At 47.3% G+C, this 27,413-nt stretch overlaps 1 protein-coding gene across 3 annotated transcripts in view; it reads left to right on the top strand.

The window, feature by feature from the left end:
• Positions 1–27,413, top strand: part of LOC147016998 (SMAD family member 3-like) — a 55,494-nt gene that overhangs the window by 16,240 nt on the left and 11,841 nt on the right. Inside the window, exons 1-4 of one of the 3 annotated variants that reach the window (XM_085846331.1) lie at positions 19,509–19,526; positions 19,989–20,182; positions 25,582–25,704; positions 26,395–26,469. In XM_085846331.1, the coding sequence (XP_085702457.1) occupies positions 20,134–20,182; positions 25,582–25,704; positions 26,395–26,469 (247 nt within the window). In that variant the 5' untranslated portion in view covers positions 19,509–19,526; positions 19,989–20,133. Of the gene's footprint in view, positions 1–19,508; positions 19,527–19,988; positions 20,183–21,834; positions 22,220–25,581; positions 25,705–26,394; positions 26,470–27,413 lie in introns of those variants that run through there. The other 2 variants (XM_085846330.1, XM_085846332.1) reach the window with 2 other exon arrangements.

Here is a 27,413-nt window from a genome sequence, read left to right as displayed (position 1 = left end):
GTTTGTTTCCATTCCGTTCATTTGTTGTGTATTCGCATCCATCGTCGTTTTCACTTCATTCATTTGCTTGTTCATGTCTTTCATTTCATTTGTATTTGTATCCATCTTTTCTGTCATTGCCGCCAACATGGCGCATAGCTGGGCCATGTTGGATGCACTCAGCTGAGCCGTTTCGGCGAGGGTTGGGGAAGGGTTTTGGTGGAGAGGGGGGGGGGAGGTGTCATACACTGCGGCCGCTGCCGCACCCATTTCGGGCTCTGGGTTCAGTTGGGCGAGTCCGTGTTCCTGCACAATCAACATTTCCTGCTCGGGGATTCCATCCTGGACCATGGATTCTACACATTCTACATCCATTTCTAATACCCCCGGCTCCCGCTCGCCTTGAGACGCCATCTCGCTTCTCGTGAAGGGTTAATTTAACTCGCTCGTAATTTGGAGGGAATCGGGGGTCGCTTCTCTCACCCCTGGACCGATTCCCGTGAATTTAGCCGGAGACAGGAGAGCCCGTTTTCCTGTTCTCCGATACCAGTGCCGCGAGGAGGGCGATGAATTTGTATCGCACGACCTGACACCAGTGTTGCGGATTCGCGCCCGCCGGCGTGCTGACGGCCACGTAACTCGAATCGCGGCACGTCGCCCACCGGACGGACAATCCAGTCGTGACCCTCTCGGACTAACGCCGGGAACCAGTCACGGGTGGACCTTTCGGTCTCACCGCGATCGAGCCAATCAGCCCCCGCGTGGGATAGGGTTGCTCGCCGGACTCCTCCTACCTAAGTACCCACGCGGAGGGTAGACCGGACGATCGCACCTCGCCGCAGGTCGACTTCGGACACGGGCCACTTAAGCGACCCGTTCCGTACTATCAGAATAACCGAGCGGTGTTATCGTCGACCTCGACGGTTCGATTAATTATCGGGCGTATTCAGCCCACTACCAACCCTTTACGTGAAGCAAGATGGGGATTCAATAGAGGAAAAGACGAAGCGAAGCGGGAGAACAGTTCAATAATAAAGCACATTTATTCGCGGCACACGGGAAGCACACATATACAATTCCACCAAAAGCACACAGAAAAGAAAAACACAATTCCATTTACACAAAAAGCAAATATAAAAGCGAAAACACAATGCAGAGCTAATACCGACTACCGAGCACACGGCAACACTTATACAATTTTACTTCACAGACGGCGCCGACAACACATACCCAAAACCAAGGAAAAGAAATACCCTCAAGGATGAGGCGGGCCTGAGGCCGAGACCGGGTCGCGCCTACCCGTCTGGTGATGAGACGCGGAGCGGCAATGGCGCCTCAACTCCGCGGGCCTCGCGGACAGTGTCTGGTAGGGGGTGGGAAAGGGGCCCTCTTGGTCGCACTATCTCAGCGCGGGGGGAAACAGGAGGGGGTTGCTGATGCTCGGGGTATAGAGGATCTTTATTATCCCGCGACGAGCGTCTCCACCTCGGCCAGGTCGCGCTGTCGGCCTCCCTCGGGTGCAGCTTCCTGCACGACGCGAGCACCCCCTCGTCTGGTGTCGCCGCCTTTCCACAGCTCGTCCCCTCCGTTCCGACTCCAACGCACACGACGAGCAGCTCCACCGCCCGCGAAGTCTTGACTCTCTGTTTCCGACTCTCCTACTCTCCGCCTCTCCGCCTCTGGACTCTCCGACTCTCCGACTCTCCTCGTCTCGACTCTCTTGCTTTCTGACTGACGAGCACGGTCCTTTTATCCCCCCGTAGCTTCGCCTTTGACCCCCTCCCTTTGACCTTTCACCTCGCTCCCCATTGGCCCGAGAAAAAGTGGGCGTGAAGGCTTTTTGATCCATAAATTTGCATATATCGATCGCCCTGGGGGCGGGGCCACCCGCCCCTCGCTCACCGATTGGACGGCAAAAAGTGGGCGTGTGTCGTTTTTGATCCGTTTTTGAAGCACAAAATCCGTGATTTTGTACACGCTGTTCGACGCGCGCCCTGCACGAGTCCAACACCGGTACCCACAGCGGGGCAAGAACGGTGGCGATGCTACGGTTGCGAGGTGTGACGGGAAGGTCGTGGCGGTTGTGGTGAAGCGGCGTTGTGGTTGGTGGTTGATGTTGTGATTGTGGTGGTAATCATGGCGGTTGGTCCAAAATAAAGATAGTAAAAGAAAAACGGCTATCCTGAAGAGTCGCAGCACGCATAAATGACATGTATTCCCACTAGACAACGGGTTTGGGCCTAACTACACATGTACTTACCGAGATACCTCACCTAAGGGACCTGAATGGTGGTTTGCGAATTTGGTAACCACAACAATATATATATATATATATATATATATATATATATATATATATATATATATATATATATATATATATATATATATATATATATATATATATTGTTGCGGATTTGCGCCCGCCGGCGTGCGATCGAACGCGTGTAGCCAAAAGCGGCCACCTCGCCCACCGGAATGGACAATTCAGTCGTGACCCTCCGGGAACTACCGCCCGGAGCCAGTCACAGGTGGGGGTTTAACCTCACCACGATCGTGCCAATTGCTCACCCGCGCAGGATAGGGTTGCTCGTCAAATTCGACCTACCTAAGTACCTGCGCGAGTGGTCGACCGGGCGATCGTACCTCGCCGCAGGTCGACTTCGGACACGAACTGCTTAAGCGGTTCGTTCCGTGCTGCAGAGATAACCGAGCGAGAGTTATCGTCGACCTCAACGGTTCCGATTAATTACCGGGCGTTTTAAACCCACTGTCAATCCTTTACGTGATGCAAGATGGAGATTCAATACAAGGAAAAGACGAAGCGAAATGGGAAAACAGTTCACACAATGCACTTTATTTACACACACACAGACAAGCACGTGTATACAGCCATACAGTCATGCAATAAGAGCAAATGCAATAGAAAGAGTTACACCGAATAAAAGGGGCAATGTACAGGCACAGACACTTAGGCAGTTCTACTTATTGGACACGGCGCCACAGCATGCATTCAACCCAAAAGAAAGAAAGCCACCCTCATAGGCAAGGAGGCAGACAGGTCCGTAGACCAAATGTACGTGGATCCTGGAGGATCAGCCAGGTCCACGAGACCGGGAAGGTCTTACCCGCGTCCTCGTGACTCGATGGTTGTCAGGCCGCAATGTTCGCGCATCTGCGCCCCGACTCCGTGCCCCTGGCGTGGTCGGCGAGTCCTCTCCGGCGTGCTCTGCGCGAGCGGTTTTGTTGGCACCACGTTTAGGGTAAGGGGGAGGCAGTTACGGGCCCCCACCCCCCGGCACTATATCAGCGCAGATGGGGGGGGGGGGGAATTACTGATGCTCAGGGAGAGGGGAATGGCTGGCTGGCTTGGACCCCACGACGAAACGAGCGACCCCCACACTGCAACCTCGTTGCCGACCACCGTCTTCCCTTGACTTGAACTTGAACTCGACCAGCCGCCTGCAACCGAACCGCGCGAACTCCAACTCCCTCCAACTTCCCTGCAACTCCTCTCCAACTCCTCTCCAACTGGACTCAACTCCGAACTCAACTCCCCTCCAACTCTTTTCCAACTCCCTCCAACTCTTTTTCAACTCCTCTCGAGTCACCTTGCGCTCGCATCTTTATAGGCCTCAGGAGGAGCCTATATGCAAATATTCGGATCAAAATGCGATTGGAGGTGGGGCCACGCCACCCTCTGTTCAGCCATTGGTCGGGAAAAAAGGGGGCGTGAAGCATTCCTGATCCGCATTTTGGGGCGAAAGGAACGCATTCACAGCGGGTTCGGAGGCGGGGCTACATTACCCGATGCTCAGTCATTGGGCGGATGAGAAGGGGGCGTGAAGCATTCCTGATCCGCTGTTCGAAGCGAAAGTAACGCATTCACAGCCCATGGCACGACGTGTGGTAGAAAGGCGGAGGTGGTGGGAGTTTAGTTGTTGGCGGGCATCGTTTGAGAATGGTGGTGAAGCGATGTTTGCGGGATGGAGTTGTGGAGGGAAAGAGGTGAAGGTGGTGGTGTTCGAGTTGTTGGGGGATTAATGGTCGAAAATAACAATAGAGAAAGAGTAACGGCTAACTCAAAGCGTCGCAGTCCAGATGAATCACACATATTCCCTCTATACAACAGGTTTGGGCTAACTGCACATGAACTTACCGAGATATCTCACCTGAGGACTCTTTATGGTGTAATGCGAATTTCCACAACCGTAACAATATATATATATATATATATATATATATATATATATATATATATATATATATATATATATATATATATATATATATATATATATATATATTTACATTGTACCCCAAAGATTTGGGACTTGTTCTCCTTGATCCGGAGAACTCTTTTGATCATGTTGACTATCAGTACCCTCCTTGAGGGGTTTGGACTTGGTTATATCTTCAGCTGTTGTATTAATATGCTTTGTAATACAATTTCTTGTGTTCAAGATCAAAAATTCTTTTTGTCACACCGTTTTCTGTTAACCTGGGAATTTGACGAGGGTTCTCTCACTCTCACTCTCACTCTCACTCTCACTCTCACTCTCACTCTCACTCTCACTCTCACTCTCACTCTCACTCTCACTCTCACTCTCACTCTCACTCTCACTCCCACCCCCGCTTGTTTCCTTTCTCGATTAATCGGGTTTTGGTTTTCTCATGTTGAAGGACTCGTCAAGGTGTTTGCATCTGCTGATAGCTCGGTGTTTGTGCAGGACCCCCTTGTGATATTGGTGCTAATATCCATTGTTTACCTTCTTCGAAAAGGCTTATTCAGCAAAATGAGTGCCCTGTGACCTGTTCCATATTGTCACCTGGCACCGTAACTTCCTTCTCTGCTCTCATGGGTTAATGATACCTTGCGGTGTTCGATAACAATGCTTACAGTTAGCAAAGAATTGGGCTGGTTCGTGAGCTTTTGTTGAGGAAAAATTGCAAAAATGGAAGAGTTTGCTTGCACAACTGTCCGACCGTGAAAGGGTCATGGTTATTAACATTTTGGTGGCCTCTACCTCGACGGTACAGATATTTTTTGAGCTGCATTCTCCAAGAAGCGTTACTTCAATGACTCCAGAAGTGCTTTGGGTCTTTCTTTTTGAACGGAAAACGCGGGCTGCGATCTGAGGTTCTCAGTTTGCCACTGTTTGATGGAGGCCAAAGCTTGGTTGATATGAAGTGCCGGTTTAATGGCCTTTCATCTGTCGGTTGCTCTGCACATGCTATATATGCTCCCTTCTACACCATGGGTCAATGTTTGTCACCTGTTGTAACAAGGTGGGTGACTAGGTCATGACCATGCTTTATTTTTGATGGATCTTTCTGAACTTGATACGTCTCCCCTCTGGGTTCTATCAGTGTATTGAATGCATGGCAAGCCTTGATGATAACAAGAGCCACACATTCCGACACAAAACACATGTTCCTTCTTGAGACTGTTTTACAACCCCCCCCCCACCCCCCAACCTTAATGGCATGCCTGCTGATGTGTTTTATTCAGCATTTTGTTGATTAAAAAACCAAATCAGTTGTGGATCTTGTAAGCCGAAGCGGCAGTTGGCTTGAACCTGATGCCCAAGCAAGTCTGGTCGGCATTCAATCCTCCAGACTTGTGCCGCGGGTGTTATGTAGTGTGCTTTGCACCTGCTTGGGAACAAGGCCAACGGAGTAATGGAGTGGGTATAGACCTAATATCTTCTACTTCTCCTGAACTTTTATGCAGGTTTTCTCTTGTAAATTGTCATGTCGGCTCGAATGTATCGCCAAGTTTTCCTGAACAGAAAAATCTTTATAAGATGTCACGAGTTCCCTGACGAGGAACTTTTAACGCATGAGGTTTCCATTAGGTCCATCATTGCCTGCACTATTATTACCAACAGTTTGTGGTTGTTTGTTTGTGCTCCAACCTTTTTAATGCTTGGCATCCAGCAAGAAAGCAGCACGTACTGTTTTTAGTTCCTTGGTACGACTCGGACGGGGTTTGAACGAGCAACATCCCCCAGGCTCGAGGCAGATGCCATTGCGCCACTGAGGTTTCTTTATTTCGGTCATTCAATTCCTTTTTCAACAACAACAGTGGAAGGTTCGATGGAGAGGCCTCTTGCCTTGTTCTCCCCTTTATTTTTATAACTCTCCCTGTACCATCATGACGTGGTGACCTCGGAGGGAGGATGGTACGTTGGATTCTCCCTTCGAATCATTTGTTACACCAGTTTTCAAACCTCGTCAGGTGTCCATTTTGTAACCAGCGTGAAAACACGTTTCATATTTTTATTAAATGCAAATAGCTAGAGCTCCTTTGGTTCATTTTCACCACAACGGTTTTGTCAATTTAGGTTTTACTTTCATCACCTGTGTTTATCTATGGTTTAGAATTTAGATAAGGGAGTGCTTCGTTGTCAACAATTTAGCAGCATCTCCACTGTAGCGTAGAATTGAAGCCTTGCTACTTCCTGATCACTTTCTGCTGAAAATACAGACGATCCTGGATCCTGAATCTTCCCTTGGAGGAAGGTGTGCAGGGTACAGTACTTGGAGGAAGGTGCGCAGGGTACAGCACATGGAGGAAGGTGTGCAGGGTACAGTACTTGGAGGAAGGTGCGCAGGGTACAGCACATGGAGGAAGGTGTGCAGGGTACAGTACTTGGAGGAAGGTGTGCAGGGTACAGTACTTGGAGGAAGGTGTGCAGGGTACAGTACTTGGAGGAAGGTGCGCAGGGTACAGTACTTGGAGGAAGGTGTGCAGGGTACAGTACTTGGAGGAAGGTGCGCAGGGTACAGTACTTGGAGGAAGGTGTGCAGGGTACAGTACTTGGAGGAAGGTGTGCAGGGTACAGTACTTGGAGGAAGGTGCGCAGGGTACAGTACTTGGAGGAAGGTGTGCAGGGTACAGTACTTGGAGGAAGGTGTGCAGGGTACAGTAGTTGGAGGAAGGTGTGCAGGGTACAGTACTTGGAGGAAGGTGTGCAGGGTACAGCACATGGAGGAGGGGATGATGTGCAGGGTACAGCACATGGAGGAGGGGAAGATTTGCAGGGTATAGCACATGGAGGAGGGGATGATGTGCAGGGTACAGCACATGGAGGAGGGGATGATGTGCAGGGTACAGCACATGGAGGAGGGGATGATGTGCAGGGTACAGCACATGGAGGATGGGATGATGTGCAGGGTACAGCACATGGAGGAAGGTGTGCAGGGTACAGTACTTGGAGGAAGGTGTGCAGGGTACAGTACTTGGAGGAAGGTGTGCAGGGTACAGTACTTGGAGGAAGGTGTGCAGGGTACAGTACTTGGAGGAAGGTGTGCAGGGTACAGCACATGGAGGAGGGGAAGATGTGCAGGGTACAGCACATGGAGGAGGGGAAGATGTGCAGGGTACAGCACATGGAGGAGGGGAAGATTTGCAGGGTACAGCACATGGAGGAGGGGATGATGTGCAGGGTACAGCACATGGAGGAGGGGATGATGTGCAGGGTACAGCACATGGAGGAGGGGATGATGTGCAGGGTACAGCACATGGAGGAGGGGATGATGTGCAGGGTACAGCACATGGAGGAGGGGATGATGTGCAGGGTACAGTACTTGGAGGAAGGTGTGCAGGGTATAGTACTTGGAGGAAGGTGCGCAGGGTACAGTACTTGGAGGAAGGTGTGCAGGGTACAGCACATGGAGGAGGGGAAGATTTGCAGGGTATAGCACATGGAGGAGGGGATGATGTGCAGGGTACAGCACATGGAGGAGGGGATGATGTGCAGGGTACAGCACATGGAGGATGGGATGATGTGCAGGGTACAGCACATGGAGGAAGGTGTGCAGGGTACAGCACATGGAGGAGGGGAAGATTTGCAGGGTATAGCACATGGAGGAGGGGATGATGTGCAGGGTACAGCACATGGAGGAGGGGATGATGTGCAGGGTACAGCACATGGAGGAGGGGATGATGTGCAGGGTACAGCACATGGAGGATGGGATGATGTGCAGGGTACAGCACATGGAGGAAGGTGTGCAGGGTACAGTACTTGGAGGAAGGTGTGCAGGGTACAGTAGTTGGAGGAAGGTGTGCAGGGTACAGTACTCGGAGGAAGGCGCGCAGGGTACAGTACTCGGAGGAAGGTGCGCAGGGTACAGTACTCGGAGGAAGGTGCGCAGGGTACAGTACTCGGAGGAAGGTGCGCAGGGTACAGTACTCGGAGGAAGGTGTGCAGGGTACAGCACATGGAGGAGGGGAAGATGTGCAGGGTACAGCACATGGAGGAGGGGATGATGCGCAGGGTACAGCACATGGAGGAGGGGATGATGTGCAGGGTACAGCACATGGAGGAGGGGATGATGTGCAGGGTACAGCACATGGAGGAGGGGATGATGTGCAGGGTACAGCACATGGAGGAGGGGATGATGTGCAGGGTACAGCACATGGAGGAGGGGATGATGTGCAGGGTACAGCACATGGAGGATGGGATGATGTGCAGGGTACAGCACATGGAGGAAGGTGTGCAGGGTACAGTACTTGGAGGAAGGTGTGCAGGGTACAGTACTTGGAGGAAGGTGTGCAGGGTACAGTACTTGGAGGAAGGTGTGCAGGGTACAGTACTTGGAGGAAGGTGTGCAGGGTACAGTACTTGGAGGAAGGTGTGCAGGGTACAGTACTCGGAGGAAGGTGCGCAGGGTACAGTACTCGGAGGAAGGTGTGCAGGGTACAGTACTTGGAGGAAGGTGTGCAGGGTACAGTACTTGGAGGAAGGTGTGCAGGGTACAGCACATGGAGGAGGGGAAGATGTGCAGGGTACAGCACATGGAGGAGGGGAAGATGTGCAGGGTACAGCACATGGAGGAGGGGAAGATGTGCAGGGTACAGCACATGGAGGAGGGGAAGATGTGCAGGGTACAGCACATGGAGGAGGGGAAGATTTGCAGGGTACAGCAGATGGAGGAGGGGATGATGTGCAGGGTACAGCACATGGAGGAGGGGATGATGTGCAGGGTACAGCACATGGAGGAGGGGATGATGTGCAGGGTACAGCACATGGAGGAGGGGATGATGTGCAGGGTACAGCACATGGAGGAGGGGATGATGTGCAGGGTACAGCACATGGAGGAGGGGATGATGTGCAGGGTACAGCACATGGAGGAGGGGATGATGTGCAGGGTACAGCACATGGAGGAGGGGATGATGTGCAGGGTACAGCACATGGAGGAGGGGATGATGTGCAGGGTACAGCACATGGAGGAGGGGATGATGTGCAGGGTACAGCACATGGAGGAGAGGATGATGTGCAGGGTACAGCACATGGAGGAGGGGATGATGTGCAGGGTACAGCACATGGAGGAGGGGATGATGTGCAGGGTACAGTACTTGGAGGAAGGTGTGCAGGGTATAGTACTTGGAGGAAGGTGCGCAGGGTACAGTACTTGGAGGAAGGTGTGCAGGGTACAGCACATGGAGGAGGGGAAGATGTGCAGGGTACAGCACATGGAGGAGGGGAAGATTTGCAGGGTATAGCACATGGAGGAGGGGATGATGTGCAGGGTACAGCACATGGAGGAGGGGATGATGTGCAGGGTACAGCACATGGAGGATGGGATGATGTGCAGGGTACAGCACATGGAGGAAGGTGTGCAGGGTACAGTACTTGGAGGAAGGTGTGCAGGGTACAGTAGTTGGAGGAAGGTGCGCAGGGTGCAGTACTCGGAGGAAGGTGCGCAGGGTACAGTACTCGGAGGAAGGTGCGCAGGGTACAGTACTCGGAGGAAGGTGCGCAGGGTACAGTACTCGGAGGAAGGTGTGCAGGGTACAGCACATGGAGGAGGGGAAGATGTGCAGGGTACAGCACATGGAGGAGGGGAAGATTTGCAGGGTACAGCACATGGAGGAGGGGATGATGTGCAGGGTACAGCACATGGAGGAGGGGATGATGTGCAGGGTACAGCACATGGAGGAGGGGATGATGTGCAGGGTACAGCACATGGAGGAGGGGATGATGTGCAGGGTACAGCACATGGAGGAGGGGATGATGTGCAGGGTACAGCACATGGAGGAGGGGATGATGTGCAGGGTACAGCACATGGAGGAGGGGATGATGTGCAGGGTACAGCACATGGAGGAGGGGATGATGTGCAGGGTACAGCACATGGAGGAGGGGATGATGTGCAGGGTACAGCACATGGAGGAGGGGATGATGTGCAGGGTACAGCACATGGAGGAGGGGATGATGTGCAGGGTACAGCACATGGAGGAAGGTGTGCAGGGTACAGTACTTGGAGGAAGGTGTGCAGGGTACAGTACTTGGAGGAAGGTGTGCAGGGTACAGTAGTTGGAGGAAGGTGCGCAGGGTACAGTACCTGGAGGAAGGTGCGCAGGGTACAGTACTCGGAGGAAGGTGTGCAGGGTACAGCACATGGAGGAGGGGAAGATGTGCAGGGTACAGCACATGGAGGAGGGGATGATGTGCAGGGTACAGCACATGGAGGAGGGGAAGATGCGCAGGGTACAGCACATGGAGGAGGGGATGATGCGCAGGGTACAGCACATGGAGGAGGGGATGATGTGCAGGGTACAGCACATGGAGGAGGGGATGATGTGCAGGGTACAGTAGTTGGAGGAAGGTGTGCAGGGTACAGTACTTGGAGGAAGGTGTGCAGGGTACAGTACTTGGAGGAAGGTGTGCAGGGTACAGTAGTTGGAGGAAGGTGCGCAGGGTACAGTACCTGGAGGAAGGTGCGCAGGGTACAGTACTCGGAGGAAGGTGTGCAGGGTACAGCACATGGAGGAGGGGAAGATGTGCAGGGTACAGCACATGGAGGAGGGGATGATGTGCAGGGTACAGCACATGGAGGAGGGGAAGATGCGCAGGGTACAGCACATGGAGGAGGGGATGATGCGCAGGGTACAGCACATGGAGGAGGGGATGATGTGCAGGGTACAGCACATGGAGGAGGGGATGATGTGCAGGGTACAGTAGTTGGAGGAAGGTGTGCAGGGTACAGTACTTGGAGGAAGGTGTGCAGGGTACAGTAGTTGGAGGAAGGTGTGCAGGGTACAGTAGTTGGAGGAAGGTGCGCAGGGTACAGTAGTTGGAGGAAGGTGCGCAGGGTACAGTACCTGGAGGAAGGTGCGCAGGGTACAGCACATGGAGGAGGGGAAGATGTGCAGGGTACAGCACATGGAGGAGGGGAAGATGTGCAGGGTACAGCACATGGAGGAGGGGATGATGTGCAGGGTACAGCACATGGAGGAGGGGAAGATGCGCAGGGTACAGCACATGGAGGAGGGGATGATGTGCAGGGTACAGCACATGGAGGAGGGGAAGATGCGCAGGGTACAGCACATGGAGGAGGGGATGATGCGCAGGGTACAGCACATGGAGGAGGGGATGATGTGCAGGGTACAGCACATGGAGGAGGGGATGATGTGCAGGGTACAGTACTTGGAGGAAGGTGTGCAGGGTACAGTACTTGGAGGAAGGTGTGCAGGGTACAGTAGTTGGAGGAAGGTGTGCAGGGTACAGTAGTTGGAGGAAGGTGCGCAGGGTACAGTAGTTGGAGGAAGGTGCGCAGGGTACAGTACCTGGAGGAAGGTGCGCAGGGTACAGCACATGGAGGAGGGGAAGATGTGCAGGGTACAGCACATGGAGGAGGGGAAGATGTGCAGGGTACAGCACATGGAGGAGGGGATGATGCGCAGGGTACAGCACATGGAGGAGGGGATGATGCGCAGGGTACAGCACATGGAGGAGGGGATGATGTGCAGGGTACAGCACATGGAGGAGGGGATGATGTGCAGGGTACAGCACATGGAGGAGGGGATGATGTGCAGGGTACAGCACATGGAGGAGGGGATGATGTGCAGGGTACAGTACTTGGAGGAAGGTGTGCAGGGTACAGTAGTTGGAGGAAGGTGTGCAGGGTACAGTAGTTGGAGGAAGGTGCGCAGGGTACAGTAGTTGGAGGAAGGTGCGCAGGGTACAGTAGTTGGAGGAGGAAGATGCGCAGGGTACAGTACATGGAGGAGGAAGGTGCGCAGGGTACAGCACATGGAGGAGGGGATGATGTGCAGGGTACAGCACATGGAGGAGGGGAAGATGTGCAGGGTACAGCACATGGAGGAGGGGATGATGTGCAGGGTACAGCACATGGAGGAGGGGAAGATGCGCAGGGTACAGCACATGGAGGAGGGGATGATGCGCAGGGTACAGCACATGGAGGAGGGGATGATGTGCAGGGTACAGCACATGGAGGAGGGGATGATGTGCAGGGTACAGCACATGGAGGAGGGGATGATGTGCAGGGTACAGCACACGGAGGAGGGGAAGATGCGCAGTGTGCAGCACACGATGTGTCGGCCAATGGCCTTCAATTTGGCATCCCTCGTTATGGTCCGTCCAACCTCGCCTGGAGGCCCAATTCCTCCTTCCTCATTCTTTGATGAGCTGGAATGCTAAACTATTAATGTGGATTGTTTTTGATGAATGTAAAATTTATCGATCTGCTCTTGCTTTCACCTTTCTATAGTGGAATTGTGAATGCTTGCTGTGTTTGATAGTTGATTGTGATTATCTCTTTCACTGAAAATATTGTTACCTGGAAGCGAGCGGATCCATACCTAGAATGTGTTAAAAATTGTCCAGACCATGTGTTCATGCAGCTTATATTTTTCTTGTATTGGCTGCTCTTAGAGCACCCTTATTCTGGACATTTCCATCTGTCTGTCTGTCCGCGAAACTTTGGTCAAGCCTCGGAGCTAAACCACTCAACCGGTTCCAATCAAATTTGGTAGGTAGGTCCGATATTTCTGGGAATCGTGTGCTTTCGAATATGGGACCCTGGGCCCTAGCAACGGCATAGCAACGGCCCTTTAAAGTGGTGAAAAAATCGAAAAAAAAATCTAAACAAAATAAATCGAAGCTTCGAGTTCTGTGCGCAATCTATCGAGCTCCCTTCATGCCAATTTGCAGCCCTAACAAAAAATATTTGTAGGAGGAGATAGGTTTTGGGTGAGTACATGTCGAACATTTCAGAAACGGTTAATTGCGAATATCTCTCAGAGAAAGAGTTTGATTTTGATGAAACTTGGGTGAAATGTGTACAATGTGGCGAGCAGGTACACAAAAATGAATGGTTGCTATGCACACCTCCGTTGCTTAGCAACAGCTAAAATACTTTATTGTACATCGTACACTTATTGTGGACTGTACAAAAAAATCAATACCTCCGAAACTGGACCTCTGAGGGACCTGTTTTTTTTTTGTGCCCAAGGAGAATGTCTTGCAGCATCATATAAAAAAATAAAATCTTTAGCTAATAGATAAATGGAATTACCATGGCTGCCATTTGTTAGAGTCTCTTTGGAAACATGCCTGAAATTTCACAAGGTGGGTTTCTGGGCGCAAACTAAGAGGGCTGTGATAATCATATTTATTGTGCTAAATTGATTGATAGCATGTACATGAATATCGGCTAGTCGCGTCGGCCCGTTTTCCATCTAGAGTGAGCAGCCATGTCACCTACCGGCTTGTCAGGATATTTGTCAGAGTTAAGTCATCTAAAATGTGTGCTGAGGAGGTGGCGAGTGTACATTTGAAGCTAGCATGTCTAGAGTAAGGTTACGTAAAACCACCTGTCAGCAGGTGAGGCCAGGTGTGGACTTGTGGTCACAGAAAGGCACAAATGTGCTTTATCGGATGATGATTGATGCTTTCAAGGCGTCGCAAGCAGGCATAGTGGTTCTGCTGTTACCTCACAAATGACCACGGGATAAGTAGCCTTGTGTGCTGTGTTTGTGGTGGGGAGTGGGGGGTGGTTAACGTGTGTGTGGGAGTTTCAAACTTTGTGATGGAGTGCCACCACCGTCCTCAGGAGTGGCCAATGGGACCAGCCGTGGGTGGTCAAAAAAGCTGTGGTGGAGCACCACCCCCATCTGGGGAGCGGTCAATTGGGACCAGTCATTGGGAGGTTCCAGGAAATGGTAAAAACTGATGCGTGTGTTCTCTGTGCTTCTGTCGCTCACCACGAAAGGGCTTTGACGAGAGTCAGAAGGGCTTCGCCATTGTTCCTCGTCGGCGCCCTGCAGCCGCAGCCGTCGGCGCCAGCATAAATCCTTGCCTAATTGGTTTCCCTTCATTGTGCGAGTCTGGAAATTTGAATGCTTGGGGGGGGGGGTTAATATCTATTCCTTTTTGTATTCAAGATTGTGTTCCTTTCATTCCTTTGTGTACTGTATATTTGGTGTCATGTCTCCCCTTGTCCCCATATTCAATTGTAAATGCACCCCTTTTAACTAAAATGTTTCCCAGCTTTTTGCCTCCAAGTTCCACCATCAGTTTTGGTTCAGATTGAAGCGATCCTTGGGATTTTGAAAACGGAAAAGAACATTTAATTGAACGCAGTAACTTTAAGATAATTTGGCATCCGGCTTAGACTGTCTATGCTCACGGATCCGGCTGACGTGACAATGTTATTTTGTTGATCATTTTGTCTGACATGATGTGCATAAAATAATCACCGATAATACCATATGGTTGAGTGCAACAGCACCGGCAACTACGGTTCTCTTGCAGTCAAGTCGCATAATATCATGTTTATTATGTGATGTAGTTGATGTGTACTGCCGAGTTAAGGTGCCCTGGGAGCGATGTCGCACTGTTGACGGCTCGGTTGTTTCGGCGAACCTTTCTTTTCCAAATTTAGAACCAACTTCCATCTCCACGTAACGATTTCTGTCTCGGTTGATAAATACCTGCCTTAAAGTCAGATCTGGAATCATTTCACCGGCTGTTTTGGAAAATTGACAAACTCTGCTGTACCGGGCTTGTGCTAAAACAATTTGACCCTCCTTGGGAACATGGTGGTTCAGCAAGTGGCACGATTGTTTGCCTCCAGAATACACCGTCCGACCTAATTGGAAAGCCGACGATCATATCCTTATTCCGAAGAAAATTGCTGATTTGTCTTGGAGATTGGCACATTGGGTATTATAAGTATCCACGGATAAGTATCCGGTTTGTGTCCTTTCCATGGAATCCAAGACTTTGTCACGTGCTGACGTTGAATGAGCACGTTCGTTTCCTTTACTCGGTTTTTCTTCAGAAATTGTGCTCTTTAAGAAGCTTTCTTTTTAAAAGGTTCACTCTGAAAGTGTTTAGTTTTGATTTTGTTTCGAATGCGCACTAAAAACCAGTATTTTAACAAACTTTCTCATCGCCTGAGCAAAGTCGATGTCTCGCACAAGGAAAATGAAACTTGGAAAATCTTTGGGATGTTCAGATTCTCTTTTGGCCTTTTTTTTTTTTTGCCTGCAGTAAATTGGAATTTTGCTTTTACAGATCCATGGATTAGACTCGTTTTTGAAAATATGTGCACGCGGTTAATAATGCACTTTGCATTGTGATCAATGGTCGTATGATCACAGACTGGTCTCGATCTTGCTTTGTTGTTTTCTTCTTAGTCTTCTGTCATTCACTTATTTAATTCCATATCTCTGTTTGTTTTTTCTTCTGGTATGAATGTGCAAGCCAACTTCTGTCTTTTTTTTATGCCCCCCCCCAACAAAGCTGCCGGAGGTGTCGTTTTCGGGTTGTGTGTGCGTGTGTCCGTCCGTGGTTTAAAAATTCCCCCGTTACCGTGAAACTTCAGAACAGCTCAAGGGAATTAAATCGAACTTTGCGCACGTACCGTATCTATAATGATATTATTTTGGTGGAGGCATATCAGTCGACGTCGACGAGTGCTGTTCTATTTCTTATTGTTTTTATGTTTTATTACCTCTGCCATTGAAAGTGGATTGAGGTTGTCTTCACCGCCTGTCTGTGTTTGTGTGTCTTTCTGTCTGTGCGCAGGATATCTCAAAAAGTTTTATTGAGGGGTTCGGACAAAACTTGGCCGACAGGCTGGGTGTGTGACTCGGACTAATTGGTGAGATTTTGGTGAAAATCTGGATCCGGATCCGGATACGAGAATTTAAGTGATTCTTCACCATTGAGAGAACGGGCCAAAAACAATATGTAGCAAGATATCTCAAAAAGCTTTCGACGGACTATGACAACTCGGTGGATGAGTTGGTGGGGTGGTGGGGTGGTGGGGGGGGGTAACAAAAACCAGCTGATTAGATTTTGGTTAAGGTCCGGATGCAGACCCGGCCTATCGGTGGGATACAAATTGTAAACTGTTCAGCCTGGCGGCGGTATGCATTCTACCGAGTGCTGTTTTCGTTTCAGACTGCTTTATAATAAAAGTAAAGTGTCTCATTCCTCTCTCGTTCCTTTTCTCAACATATAATTTAACTTATTCATGACTGCTTGGAAGTGGGAATACATTTGTGTACAGTTCATTTTTGAAGACAAAAAATGTATTCTTTTCTGACAATCATCCATATTTCATTCCTGTCTAGTGGTTTATTTGTTTTTACTTCTTCCTTTTTTCAGAAATGGTTTGAAAATTGATCTTGGTGCTTGCCTACTGCTTTCTATCACCGTTTTGCTACGATACAATAGTGTTACGAGTAGTTTATACAGACATCTCATGAGGAAGGGGTGGACGTGGAAACTTTCCATGCCATCTGTGGAGGAGTTTCTCAGATGTTTGGTTACTCAAGTTTGTCTCATCAAGGCTCAGCTGAGTTCTGGACCATTTACCCTTGGTGTGATGCTCCCCCCCCCACCCTCCTCTTTTACATGGAACAGAGGCTCAGGATTGAGGAAGATCAAATGGGATTTTAATGTCTAATTAATCATTTGTCGTACATATAGGAGGTGTATGTAGCGTTGTGAGGTACTCGTGGCATGTAGGCAAGCATGTGGTTGGGGTGACGAGAGGAGAGGGGGAACTTGTACATGTCAAAGTTCATTCCCTCAACCTTTTGCCATTTTTATAACCCCATCCTTCAAAAAACAAAAAAATAAATACCATGCCGATGTCCCGATACTTACCCCACTGTTGTTCTCCCAATGGAAATTGAATAAACTGATTGTTTGATTTCATGTGATGTTAAAGCACAGACATGATGGACCGAATGGCCTCCTCTTTTCCTTGCATGTATCCTTGTTTATATGAATGGGTTGGAGAGTGTAGTTTGAAAAACAAATATTTGTAGGTTCCCCAAAGGACGTTTTAAGACGATGACTCGAGCGTAGCTTGCTTTTCTAACACTTGTTTATGTTTAAGCAAGTCTTTTGTGAGCCTGCGGAGATTGGCTGGCGATTTGAGGAGTGACATTCTGGTGAGTTGTACTGTTTCATAAAGGCAACTCATTTCCTTACCTCTGAGTCATCAGAGAGTACTTTCTGCACATGTGCTGATTGAGAGCTGGAATGTGACTTGAGGTTTAATTCATCCGACTGGTCTAGGCAAGTGATGCCTGTCTCGTCATGCCAGCTTCGTAATAGCATTAGCCGAGATTCCGCGTTGGCCATTCACTCCGTCATCATTATTTTCATAAACAAGTCCTGTAATGTGTCACATAATTAACTCATTCTGAGCTTATTGACATGAAATGCTAACATTTTCCTGAACTGCCCTTGACGGCCCTTTTTTAAAATTATTATTATTATTTTTTTTTTTTTGGGGAGTAAATTTTGTAACTTGGATACTCAATACTCATGGGACCTTTGGAATCTTAAGTATAATTTATTGCACGTACACTTATTACCCCAGAGCTGTTATTGTTAGATTCAGTGGTATCGGTACATTGGTGGCTTGTCGATCAATGGATTCATATTGTTGGTCACCGAATACGTCTAGCATTCCAGAGGTTATAGGATCCAAACTACCTGAAAGAAGAATTGTTATTTTTTTTTTGGAGAATTATCATATTACGATTGGCTTGTCGATTTAATATTAAAATTAAAAATTTAAATTAAAAAAAACCAGTTGGCTCATGAACAACTTTCAGGGTGAGATAAATCTGCCTGCCATCTCACTTGACAACACCAGGTTTACTTATTCCCTTCCATTCCCTTGTTACAGGAGGTGCTTCGAAACTCTTGTTTATTCCAGTGTACTTGCGTTCGAAGGAAACGCTCGTGTGCGGAGGAGTGACGGAAGTTGTGGAGGTGTTGTGCGTTTTTCCGTAATGTTTTTCACATTTTGTGTTTGAACAGTTTTGGGTTTGCTTGGGGGGGGGGGATGAATGAATAAATAAATAAATTAACCGTGAGCTCTGCTAAAAGTGTAGCTTGTAACAGTTTGGCTGCGGAGATTGGCTGGCGATTTGAGGGGCGGACAAATCCAAAAAGACGTATTAAATAGAATTATACCTTCATTCCATATATGTGCATGGCCAATGTCGGTGATGCCTCCATCGTCAGTAAAAAATAAATAAATAAATAAAACATTTGATGTACTGTGCTTGTTGCACACATCTGAAACATTTCAAGCACCATGGGCATGGTAATGCCTGGCTTTATTGTTTTTCTCCTTCATTTGTTACCTCCACCACCGAAGGTGAAGGAGGTTGTTTTCACCCCTTTCTGTCTGTGTGTGTTTGTTTGTCTGTTTACAGGATATCTCATGAAGTTGTGGTCAGGTTGGGTGTGTGACAATGACGAATTGATAAGATCCTCATCTGGATCTGGATCCGGCTACTAGAATTTTTTTCATTGATTCCTCACCATTGAAAGATGTGGCCAAAAACGATATATAGCACGACATCTCAAAAAGTTTTGGATTGATTCCGACGAAACTTGGTGGACCCATTGGGTGTGTGATAAGGGCGAACCGATTCAATTTTGGTGAAGATCTGGATCCGGATCCAACTACTAGAATTTCTTCAGTGATTCTTCACCGTTGAGAGATAGCCAGATATGTTCTCGTGGATCAGGCATTACGGGGCGGAGGTATGCGCTCTACCGAGTACCCTTCTCGTTTGCATTGATATCAATATAATAAGTAGGCCATTGCGTGCTGATACTTTGGTCCGATTATGAATTCAGGCCTGCACTACTCCCGGGTAGGGTGATGACGGACCATTCAGTGTGTTCTTTGCACAGTCACTGCTTCTGCAATGCAGATGCTGTGGAATCGGCATGGCCGTAAGCGGAAACGAACCATCATACGATGGCTTGCTCTTCACAAGCTACCGTCGTATGCTTCAAGTCGACCGGCTACGTGATTTCGGACATGCTTAACGTCCTTTCTGAAGGATGGTGCACTCCATAATGGACCCTCTCCCCCTCCTCCCTCAGATCACCGGACCATCGTAGGATCTTATCTCGATGGGAATCATACCTGGGCTCGATAAGTCGCACGCTGTTGTGCACTACCTTTCAGCTACCATGTTTTTAACATTAAGGTTTACACCAATTTAACATCTTCTGCAGTTTGTGTGTGTTTTTACAGGAAAGTGGGACTTGTTAAAAGGCCATTTGGCCTGTGTCACAAAACTTTCTGCACCTTATCTCGACCTGATTCCTTAAACCACAGCTTTGACGTATGCACGCCGTGCCCACGTGTTCCCACAGTTGTTTGCAGATTTCTCCGCCGATTATGAAATTGTCAGTTGAGGCACTCGGATATCTTGGTCGTGCAATGTTACCTGCTTGAATAAGGTGGTTCTGTGGTCTTTTATTTATTTATTTATTTATTCATTGATTTATTTAAACTGCTGCAAAGTTTGTTTTGATTTTCTTGGTGGATTGTGAAATTCTTCATGTCTCATCTTAAGCCTTTTAAACTCTACTTTTACAAACTAGGTTGCTTGAGGGGCATTTTGATGACTTGCGTGTCACTTCAGGTGCAAATTTGGTTTTGTGATTGTTGTCGTCGTCGTTGTCATTGAGAACATTGTGTCCATTATTACCAGTTAAATCTTTCAGTTGGTGTGGGTTTTATTTTATTTTATTTATTTATTTTAATATTAATGCGTCCCAAGAATTATCTTTTGCTTTGGTGTACCTCACAACCTGACTTGATGCAATGTGTTTGTTTGTGGCCGCAAAATGTGCTTGAGACTCGTGGTCACGTCGCAGCATCCTTTGCTTTGGATTTAATACTCGCCTCCATTTTTGTAGGTCGCTGGATGGACGTCTTCAAGTGTCTCACCGAAAAGGTCTTCCACACGTCATATACTGTCGGCTGTGGCGCTGGCCCGACCTGCACAGCCACCATGAACTGCGTGCCATCGAAGCTTGCCAATACGCCTTCCATCTCAAGAAAATGGAAGTTTGTGTGAATCCTTATCACTACCAGCGTGTAGAGACTCCAGGTTGGTACATCAGTAACAATAATTATCTTGATGTATGAGGAGGGGGATTCTTCCAACGGAATGCTACTCTTTAGGAAAGCTAGTGTCGCTTTGCATCCGCGGCAGACAAGTAAAACGATGATAAACTGAAAGCTGATAAGAGTAGGTCAAACACTGAAGTGAGGTGTGGCTGGTGTTTTGAGTGTTTGCCCTTCATCGGAGTAAAAAGGGCATTAGTCCTCTTTGTTTACTAATCGGTGATGCGGTTATGCAGACGAGCACCCCCCCCCCTTTGGATAGTAACCCACAGAGTTTGTGTGTGTTCTATCCTTTAAATTTTATGCCTTGAGTGAAGAAGCAGTGTGGACCATTTAGTCCTTGGTATTATTCAGCCAGGGTCAGAGTTGATCCACCGACAACCTATACTCAGATTGGATGCTCTAACCATGTGCCACCCAGTCTGGTGATGAACAGTGACTGCTCTGATGATGAGCGAACACCCGAAATGTTAACGGCACACCGCACATCCCACGGTGGTTAACGTGCTCTTGTCAACTTTGGGTTTGAACCCATCGATAAAATGGTATCTTGGCTGTTATCTTGTGGACCTTTCTTCTGCAGTACGACACCTGAGCAAAGCATGTCCCTGTGACCAATCTTGTATTTTTAATGTGTTATCGCCTGTAGGACAAATACATTGGGGAACATCATTGTATCTCGATATGAATTACAAGGGCATTAGAAGGCACCGGAGGAATCAACGCTGTATATGGTGCTTGAACATTGGATCCATGAAACGAACCAAGTGCTCAGCTGGGGAGAACGTGGGTCTTCGTGAAGTTTTGATTTCGTTTTTGCTCCGAGTCGTGTTACGTGGTGAAGCTTCACCCGTTTTCACGACGATGACCTTCCACTGCCTCCATTTGGCTCCATCTATATAAAATTTTGGTCATTATCTTATGTCGGTATGAAAAGTTTACTTTTATAAATTTACAGTCACTCATTCTTCAGTTAACTTTGCCGATTGGGCCTGAATCAATGGAGCTTGCAGAGATTCGTTGCCCATTTTGTTTGTGCACAATATTTCATGCAGGGGTGCAAATTAACGGTCGCCAATGGCGCCTAACTTTTGTGCAGGGCGGGTGCACAATACTGCCTTACCTGCCCGGCTGGCGAATCACCGGTGATTCCTGTTATTTTGTACAATTTGTACTAGCTTCTCTACTAGTTTTCTCAACTATAACTACTGTTTTTGGCCGCAAAAAATCCGTAGAAATCGCCAGTAATTCTGCGGCGGCCATTTTGTCTGTTTTCATCTCGTTCCACATCATGCGTGATCGCGCGAGATTTGACGGTTTGGCGTGGTTCGGGCGCATTTTCTCATGCCCAGGTTGCAGTGTTGGGCACAAAAGCAATAATCCGATAACAGATAATTATCGAAGTTAACTTTTTTGTTGGACTATTATCGGAAGTTAACTTCCATTTATCGTTATCGGACCAGTTAACTTCCGATAACTCGATTTTTTTTTGTTTGTTTGTTTTTGTTTTTTTGTTTTTTTGTTTTTTTTTAGTCTGATAATGTCCATTAATTTTTTGTCCGATAACATTTTAATCGTTTCCGGGTCGCATTTCGCCGAACTAATTAATTATTATCAATGAGGAGAAAAATGTACATGATTATAGATTACTTGTTTCACAAGATAATGCTGCATCAGGCCGCCGCGTGAAGAAAAATGGAAGAAGAAGAGAGGGCGGAGGAAGAAGAAGAAGCCTTGCAATGGCGTCTTTCTCAGCCATGCGGCTGCTAGGCTCTGCAGGTACTGGGTTCGGTCAAGATTGGGAAACGTACAGATCGGTTAATTCAAACACAAGGACGGTCTAACCTTCGGCAGAGCGACGGACAATCGGACATGAGTGTTGAGGCATGGAGATACCGTCGCGCCATGTTTGTAACTGTACTCGGTGTGTTTGTAAGGTCGTGCCTCTCATGCTTGAATTAACGGTGCCTTCCTGGTTGTGTGCGCAGCGTTCCGCGGACCTATTCCCGTGGCTCTTTCGGTAAGAAATGGACATTAATTTGTTTGTTGGATTCACATTGTGTCCTTGACCCGTCCCGTTAACCTCCCAGTGCATGGTAGACTCCGTCCGGTTAACCGTGGTGTGTGTGTGTGTGTGTGTGTGTGTGTGTGTGTGTGTGTGTGTGTGTGTGTGCGTGCGCGTGTGCGTGTGCGTGTGCGTGTGCGTGTGCGTGTGCGTGTGCGTGTGCGTGTGCGTGTGTGTGTGTGTGACGACTCATAGACTCTAAAAAGACGCAAAATGCTTATTTTATTCTTGGGTTTTGCATAAATAAGCCTTTTCTATGGGTTTTGAATGTTTTTCCTTGTTTTTTTTTTAATCCTTGTTAAAAAGTAGTTATCGTTATCAGATTATCGTTAACTTCCAATAACTTTGTATTATAATTACTGGATTATTGTTATCGGACTTAAAAATTGGGGTTATCGGATTATCGTTATCGAAGTTAACTTTTTGGTTATCGGTGTCCAACACTATGCCCAGGTTGGTTGAATGAGTGAATTTGGGTGAATGGGTGAGTTTCATGGCTGAGGTTAGGTGAATGAGTGAGTTTGATGAGGCTTTTGGGTTAATGAGTGAGTTAGATGAATGAGTGAGTTTGGGTGAGGATTGGTGAACGAGTGAGTTTGATGGGTGAGGTTAGGTTGATTAGTGAGTTTATATGTGATGTTGGGTGGACGAGTAGTAACCCACCATTGTCCATCACCCACAACCCCCCCCCCACATCGTCCATCAGCCACAACCACAAAAATCCCCCCCCCCCAGCACTACTCGCAACCCCCCTGCCTCCATCACCCACACAAAAAAGGCCCCCCCCATCACCCACACAAAAAGGCCCCCATCACCCACAACCTCCTCCTCCCTGCATCATCCCCCCACCCCCACCCCACTCATCAAACTCACTCATCCACCTAACCTCCTCCATCAAACTCACTCATTCTGCAAACCTCCTCCATTAAACTCACTCATCCAACCAACCTCACTCATTAAACTCATCCATCAAACTCACTCATCCAACCAACCTCACTCATCAAACTCACTCATCCAACCAACCTCACTCATCAAACTCACTCATCCAACCAACCTCACTCATCAAACTCACTCATCCAACCAACCTCACTCATCAAACTCACTCATCCAACCAACCTCACTCATCAAACTCACTCATCCAACCAACCTCACTCATCCAACCAACCTCTCATCAAACTCACTCATCCAACCAACCTCACTCATCCAACCAACCTCTCATCAAACTCACTCATCCAACCAACCTCACTCATCAAACTCACTCATCCAACCAACCTCACTCATCAAACTCACTCATTTGAGTATATTAAAAGTGTTTGATATCAAATTTGTGACTTTTGTCTTTATTTTATCGGGCCGGTAGAAATTCTGCTGGGCCGGTAACTTTTTCTAGTCACCGGCCCTGCTGGCCGGTGGATAGAAATGTTAATTTTCACCCCTGTCATGGTGTTCCTTTCTCTTGTACGATTCCAAATTTTGTGTTAAAGAAATAGAAGAACACAAACATTGGTGTACTTTTTAATATGATATTATAATTGATGGCCTTATTATATTGTGGTGCCATCCATGCATTCGTGAGCGGTTCCTTCGTAATTTGCCTTCCTGAGCGGTTCCTTCCTACCCCCCCTCCCCCCGCACTTTTATGATGTATATGGTGTTTTCGATTAGTCCGTGCACCCCTCAAAGCGAGATAGCATTTTGCTTTTGTCATCAATTTTACAGCACACATTTGCTGTGAGAGCATGGAGAAGACCAATTAATAATCGGGTCAAAATGTGAACAGGAATAAAATGATTCTACACCATTGAGAGATGGTGCTAAACCGATGTATAGCACGATATCTCGAAGTTGTGGATGGATTCGGACGAAACTTGGTGGACAGGTTGGGTGTGTGGCAAGGACTAATGATTCAATTTTGGTGAAGATTCCAATCCGGATCTGGATACGGGAATTATTTAATTTTTTTCAGTGATTCTTCACCATTGAGAGATGGGGCCAAAAACGATATAGTACTTTATAGCATGATATTTCAAAAAATGTATTGGGCCCGATATGTTCTCGTGGATTAGGCATTACGTGGTGGAGGTATGCACTCTACCGAGTGCCCTTCTAGTTTTAAATCTCAGATGCTTTCTGGAAGCTTCCCATTTGAACTGTTGTCAACAAATTTTCAATAAACCTTCATGCTGAGAATATGAAGCACACTAATTAATAAATTTTCCTCAAAAATTAATTGTGCGGTCGTGTTTCATCGCGTTGATTTTGAGTACGCAGCGAACGTGGACAGGCTATGCATTTTGAAATGCTTTCTTGTCACTTGTACCAGTTTTCACCAAGTGGCTATGTAGAGAGAATTGGGGTCCAGCTCGTCCACCTCCCCCCTCACCTCCCCACACTACTCTAAATCTCTGGGACGACGATTTTATTTATTTAGTTTTTAATCCCTAAAATCCTCCTGTGCACCTGGCGAGTACAACTATGAGTTTTCAACTCATTCTGTCCAGTGGTTCACGAGTGCATAGACTTTACACAAAGTCATTTAAAATACTGTACAGTACTACCATACAAACTAGCATCGGCATTCCTACCTGGAGACCCCTCCAGGTGGGAGTGTCCATCTCAGCCCACCTTCAGTGGGCATTTTAAAGTGCTGATATTTCCATGAAGTGATACTTTCTTCTGGAACGCAATGTACACATGGAAAGAAAAAAAAAATTTTTGAGAAAAACTGCAACCATATATTTAGCTTTGCTAGACCATACCGTAATGTTTTTGTGCCATAAAATGCAATAGCAATCGAATTTGACACAGTGGTATGTTTACGACGCACCTGAAAATTATTTTTGGGACATACAGTGCTGTAATCATATTTGGTCTTGTCAGACAACACGAGAGGCAGACCGCTGGTAGCTTATACACGTTTCTGCGTTTGAGCCTGGGGAGCAACTGCTAAAATCTATCTGTCCGGGTTCTTCCCGACATCTTTGAGCTTTTCACAATTCTTTCACGTTTATCTTTATTCATTTTCATTCTTGTTTTTTTCTTCTTTCATCTCTTCCTTTATTTATTTATTTATTTATTTATTCATTTATTTATTTTGTGTGGTTGTCCTGGTTGAAAGAGTGACAGTTGTCACAAGTTATTCGTTGTCTTTGCTTCGAACCAAACTGCAAACTCCATGTGGTGTCAACCACAGGTAATAATCAGTTGCACAATGCAATTCATTCCGTGGAGAAAGCGAAGCGCATCTGATTTGAAGACTTGTCGGTGCATGACGATGGACCTTGTACCCTTACCGTTGTCCATCGTGTTTACCGCAGTGCTTCCACCCGTGCTTGTCCCTCGACATATGGACATTGCTGAACTGCCTCTGCTGGATGACTACATGTCTGTGCCAGAGAACACAAACTTCCCCACAGGCATGCCGAGTGCATACATACCAGGTACTTTTGTGCCGAGCTGCACTTTGTTGTGCTCGTCTGCACCACTTGATGGAACTTTAAATATTTTTTTCTGGACTATTCCTCCTGTAGCCTTTAAATCCTCCTAACAGCTCGGCTGTATAGCATTAATAGCGGTGTGCATTCACTGGGTGCCTTGGTGCGGCCGTACTCTTAACTATTCTAACGTAGCACCTTGACTGCACTTTTCTTGGTTTATCTATCAACTTCAGTCGTTTGTCCTTTTGGCCTCCAAGGCCACACAGTGCATTTGATTTTATACTCTCGGTCAGGTTTTGTTTACCCATAGTGGACCGCTGTAGGAATGAACGAAGGATTTTTGTTTCGGGCATTTGACCTTCTGTGCTTTCCCTTGCTCCAAGGCACGTTGGGAGGGCATTATTTTTGTGTTTCCTGGTTTGCATGAAATGCGAGTCGCAGCTATTTTGGATTCGCCCTTCCATTCCTCCTTCCTCCCCATAAGTCCTCTCCTTCAGGATGCTCTGACCACATGCCACTAACCAAGAGAAATCTGCAACCTCTTGTGCAATGAGGCAACAGATGCCCGCTTCTTGGAAACAAAACCATCAACATCCTCTTTTGCCATGCCAATGTTGCTTTGTTATCGTTGGCTTCTATTATTTGCCTTGCTACCACTACCTTCCCACCTGAAGTTTTCTTCCTATCCAACAGAGACACCACCTCCTGGATATCTGAGTGAAGATGGAGAAGGTAGTGACATACAGATGCCTCGGAGCATGGACTCGAGTACGTCAGTTTCTTTGCACTTCATTGCCCTTTTTACCATCCTTAAAATGTAAAATTCAAAAAGCTTGATTTATTCTCGTTCCAACACCTCCTGTGTATTGTTTAAGATCCTCATTTGCTAAATGCATATCCTGAGTTTTTGGGGAGTCGATCTAGTCGAAAAAAAAAAATTTGAGATTTTTTTTTCTACCCTTATTATCAGTATTTTCATGGGTAGTCGATCCAGTCGAAAAATTTATTTATTTTTTTTTTTTTTTTATTTTGAAATTTGTTCTACCCTTATTATCAGTTTTTCCGTCTATGTTTGTCTGTCTCTGTCTGTTCGGTCCGGTGCTCCATTAATACAATGGCGATTTCGATGAAACTTGGTGCGTAGGTTCATACCATGACCAAGTTGTGTGCAAATGAGAACCGTTGCTATGGACACCACCGTTGCCTAGCAACGGGGCTTAATTTTTTAAAAAAATATATTTTTTCAAAAATCGGGCCACGTGCGACTGTGGGCAGTACATTCAGCCATATTGTCAAAAATTTCCAGCCGGATCCTATGAAAATTGTCGGAGAAGATAGACTTTGAATGAACCCTGGTCGAAAACAAAAAAAAAATGAAGTTCATTATATGTCAGAGACTATGAGTCAGATATACATGAAACTGGTATGGTAGGTTCATGGTATTTCCAAGTTATGTGTGAGAAAGAACCATTGCTATGGACCCCTCCGTTGCCTCGCAACGGCCGAAAAACCTCTAAATGTGGGGGTATTTTAACGAAAAAACAATCTGCAGCATTAACCCTTGAAGCTAGAATCATGAATTTTCTTGTGCTTAATCCTCAGGTCATTCCCCATCAATTCATCATGTCAGGTTCTATTTGGTAGTCGACCACCCATGTCCGCCTACCGGCTTGTTTATTTATTTATTTATTAATATATATATATATATATAT

Source organism: Eptatretus burgeri, chromosome 11, assembly GCF_056783735.1.
Source record: "Eptatretus burgeri isolate ZD-2024b chromosome 11, Ebu_testis_v1, whole genome shotgun sequence".
Classification (NCBI taxonomy): Eukaryota; Metazoa; Chordata; class Myxini; order Myxiniformes; family Myxinidae; genus Eptatretus; species Eptatretus burgeri.
Note: the sequence above shows the minus strand (reverse complement) of the source record. Positions and strands in the feature narration are given on the sequence as shown.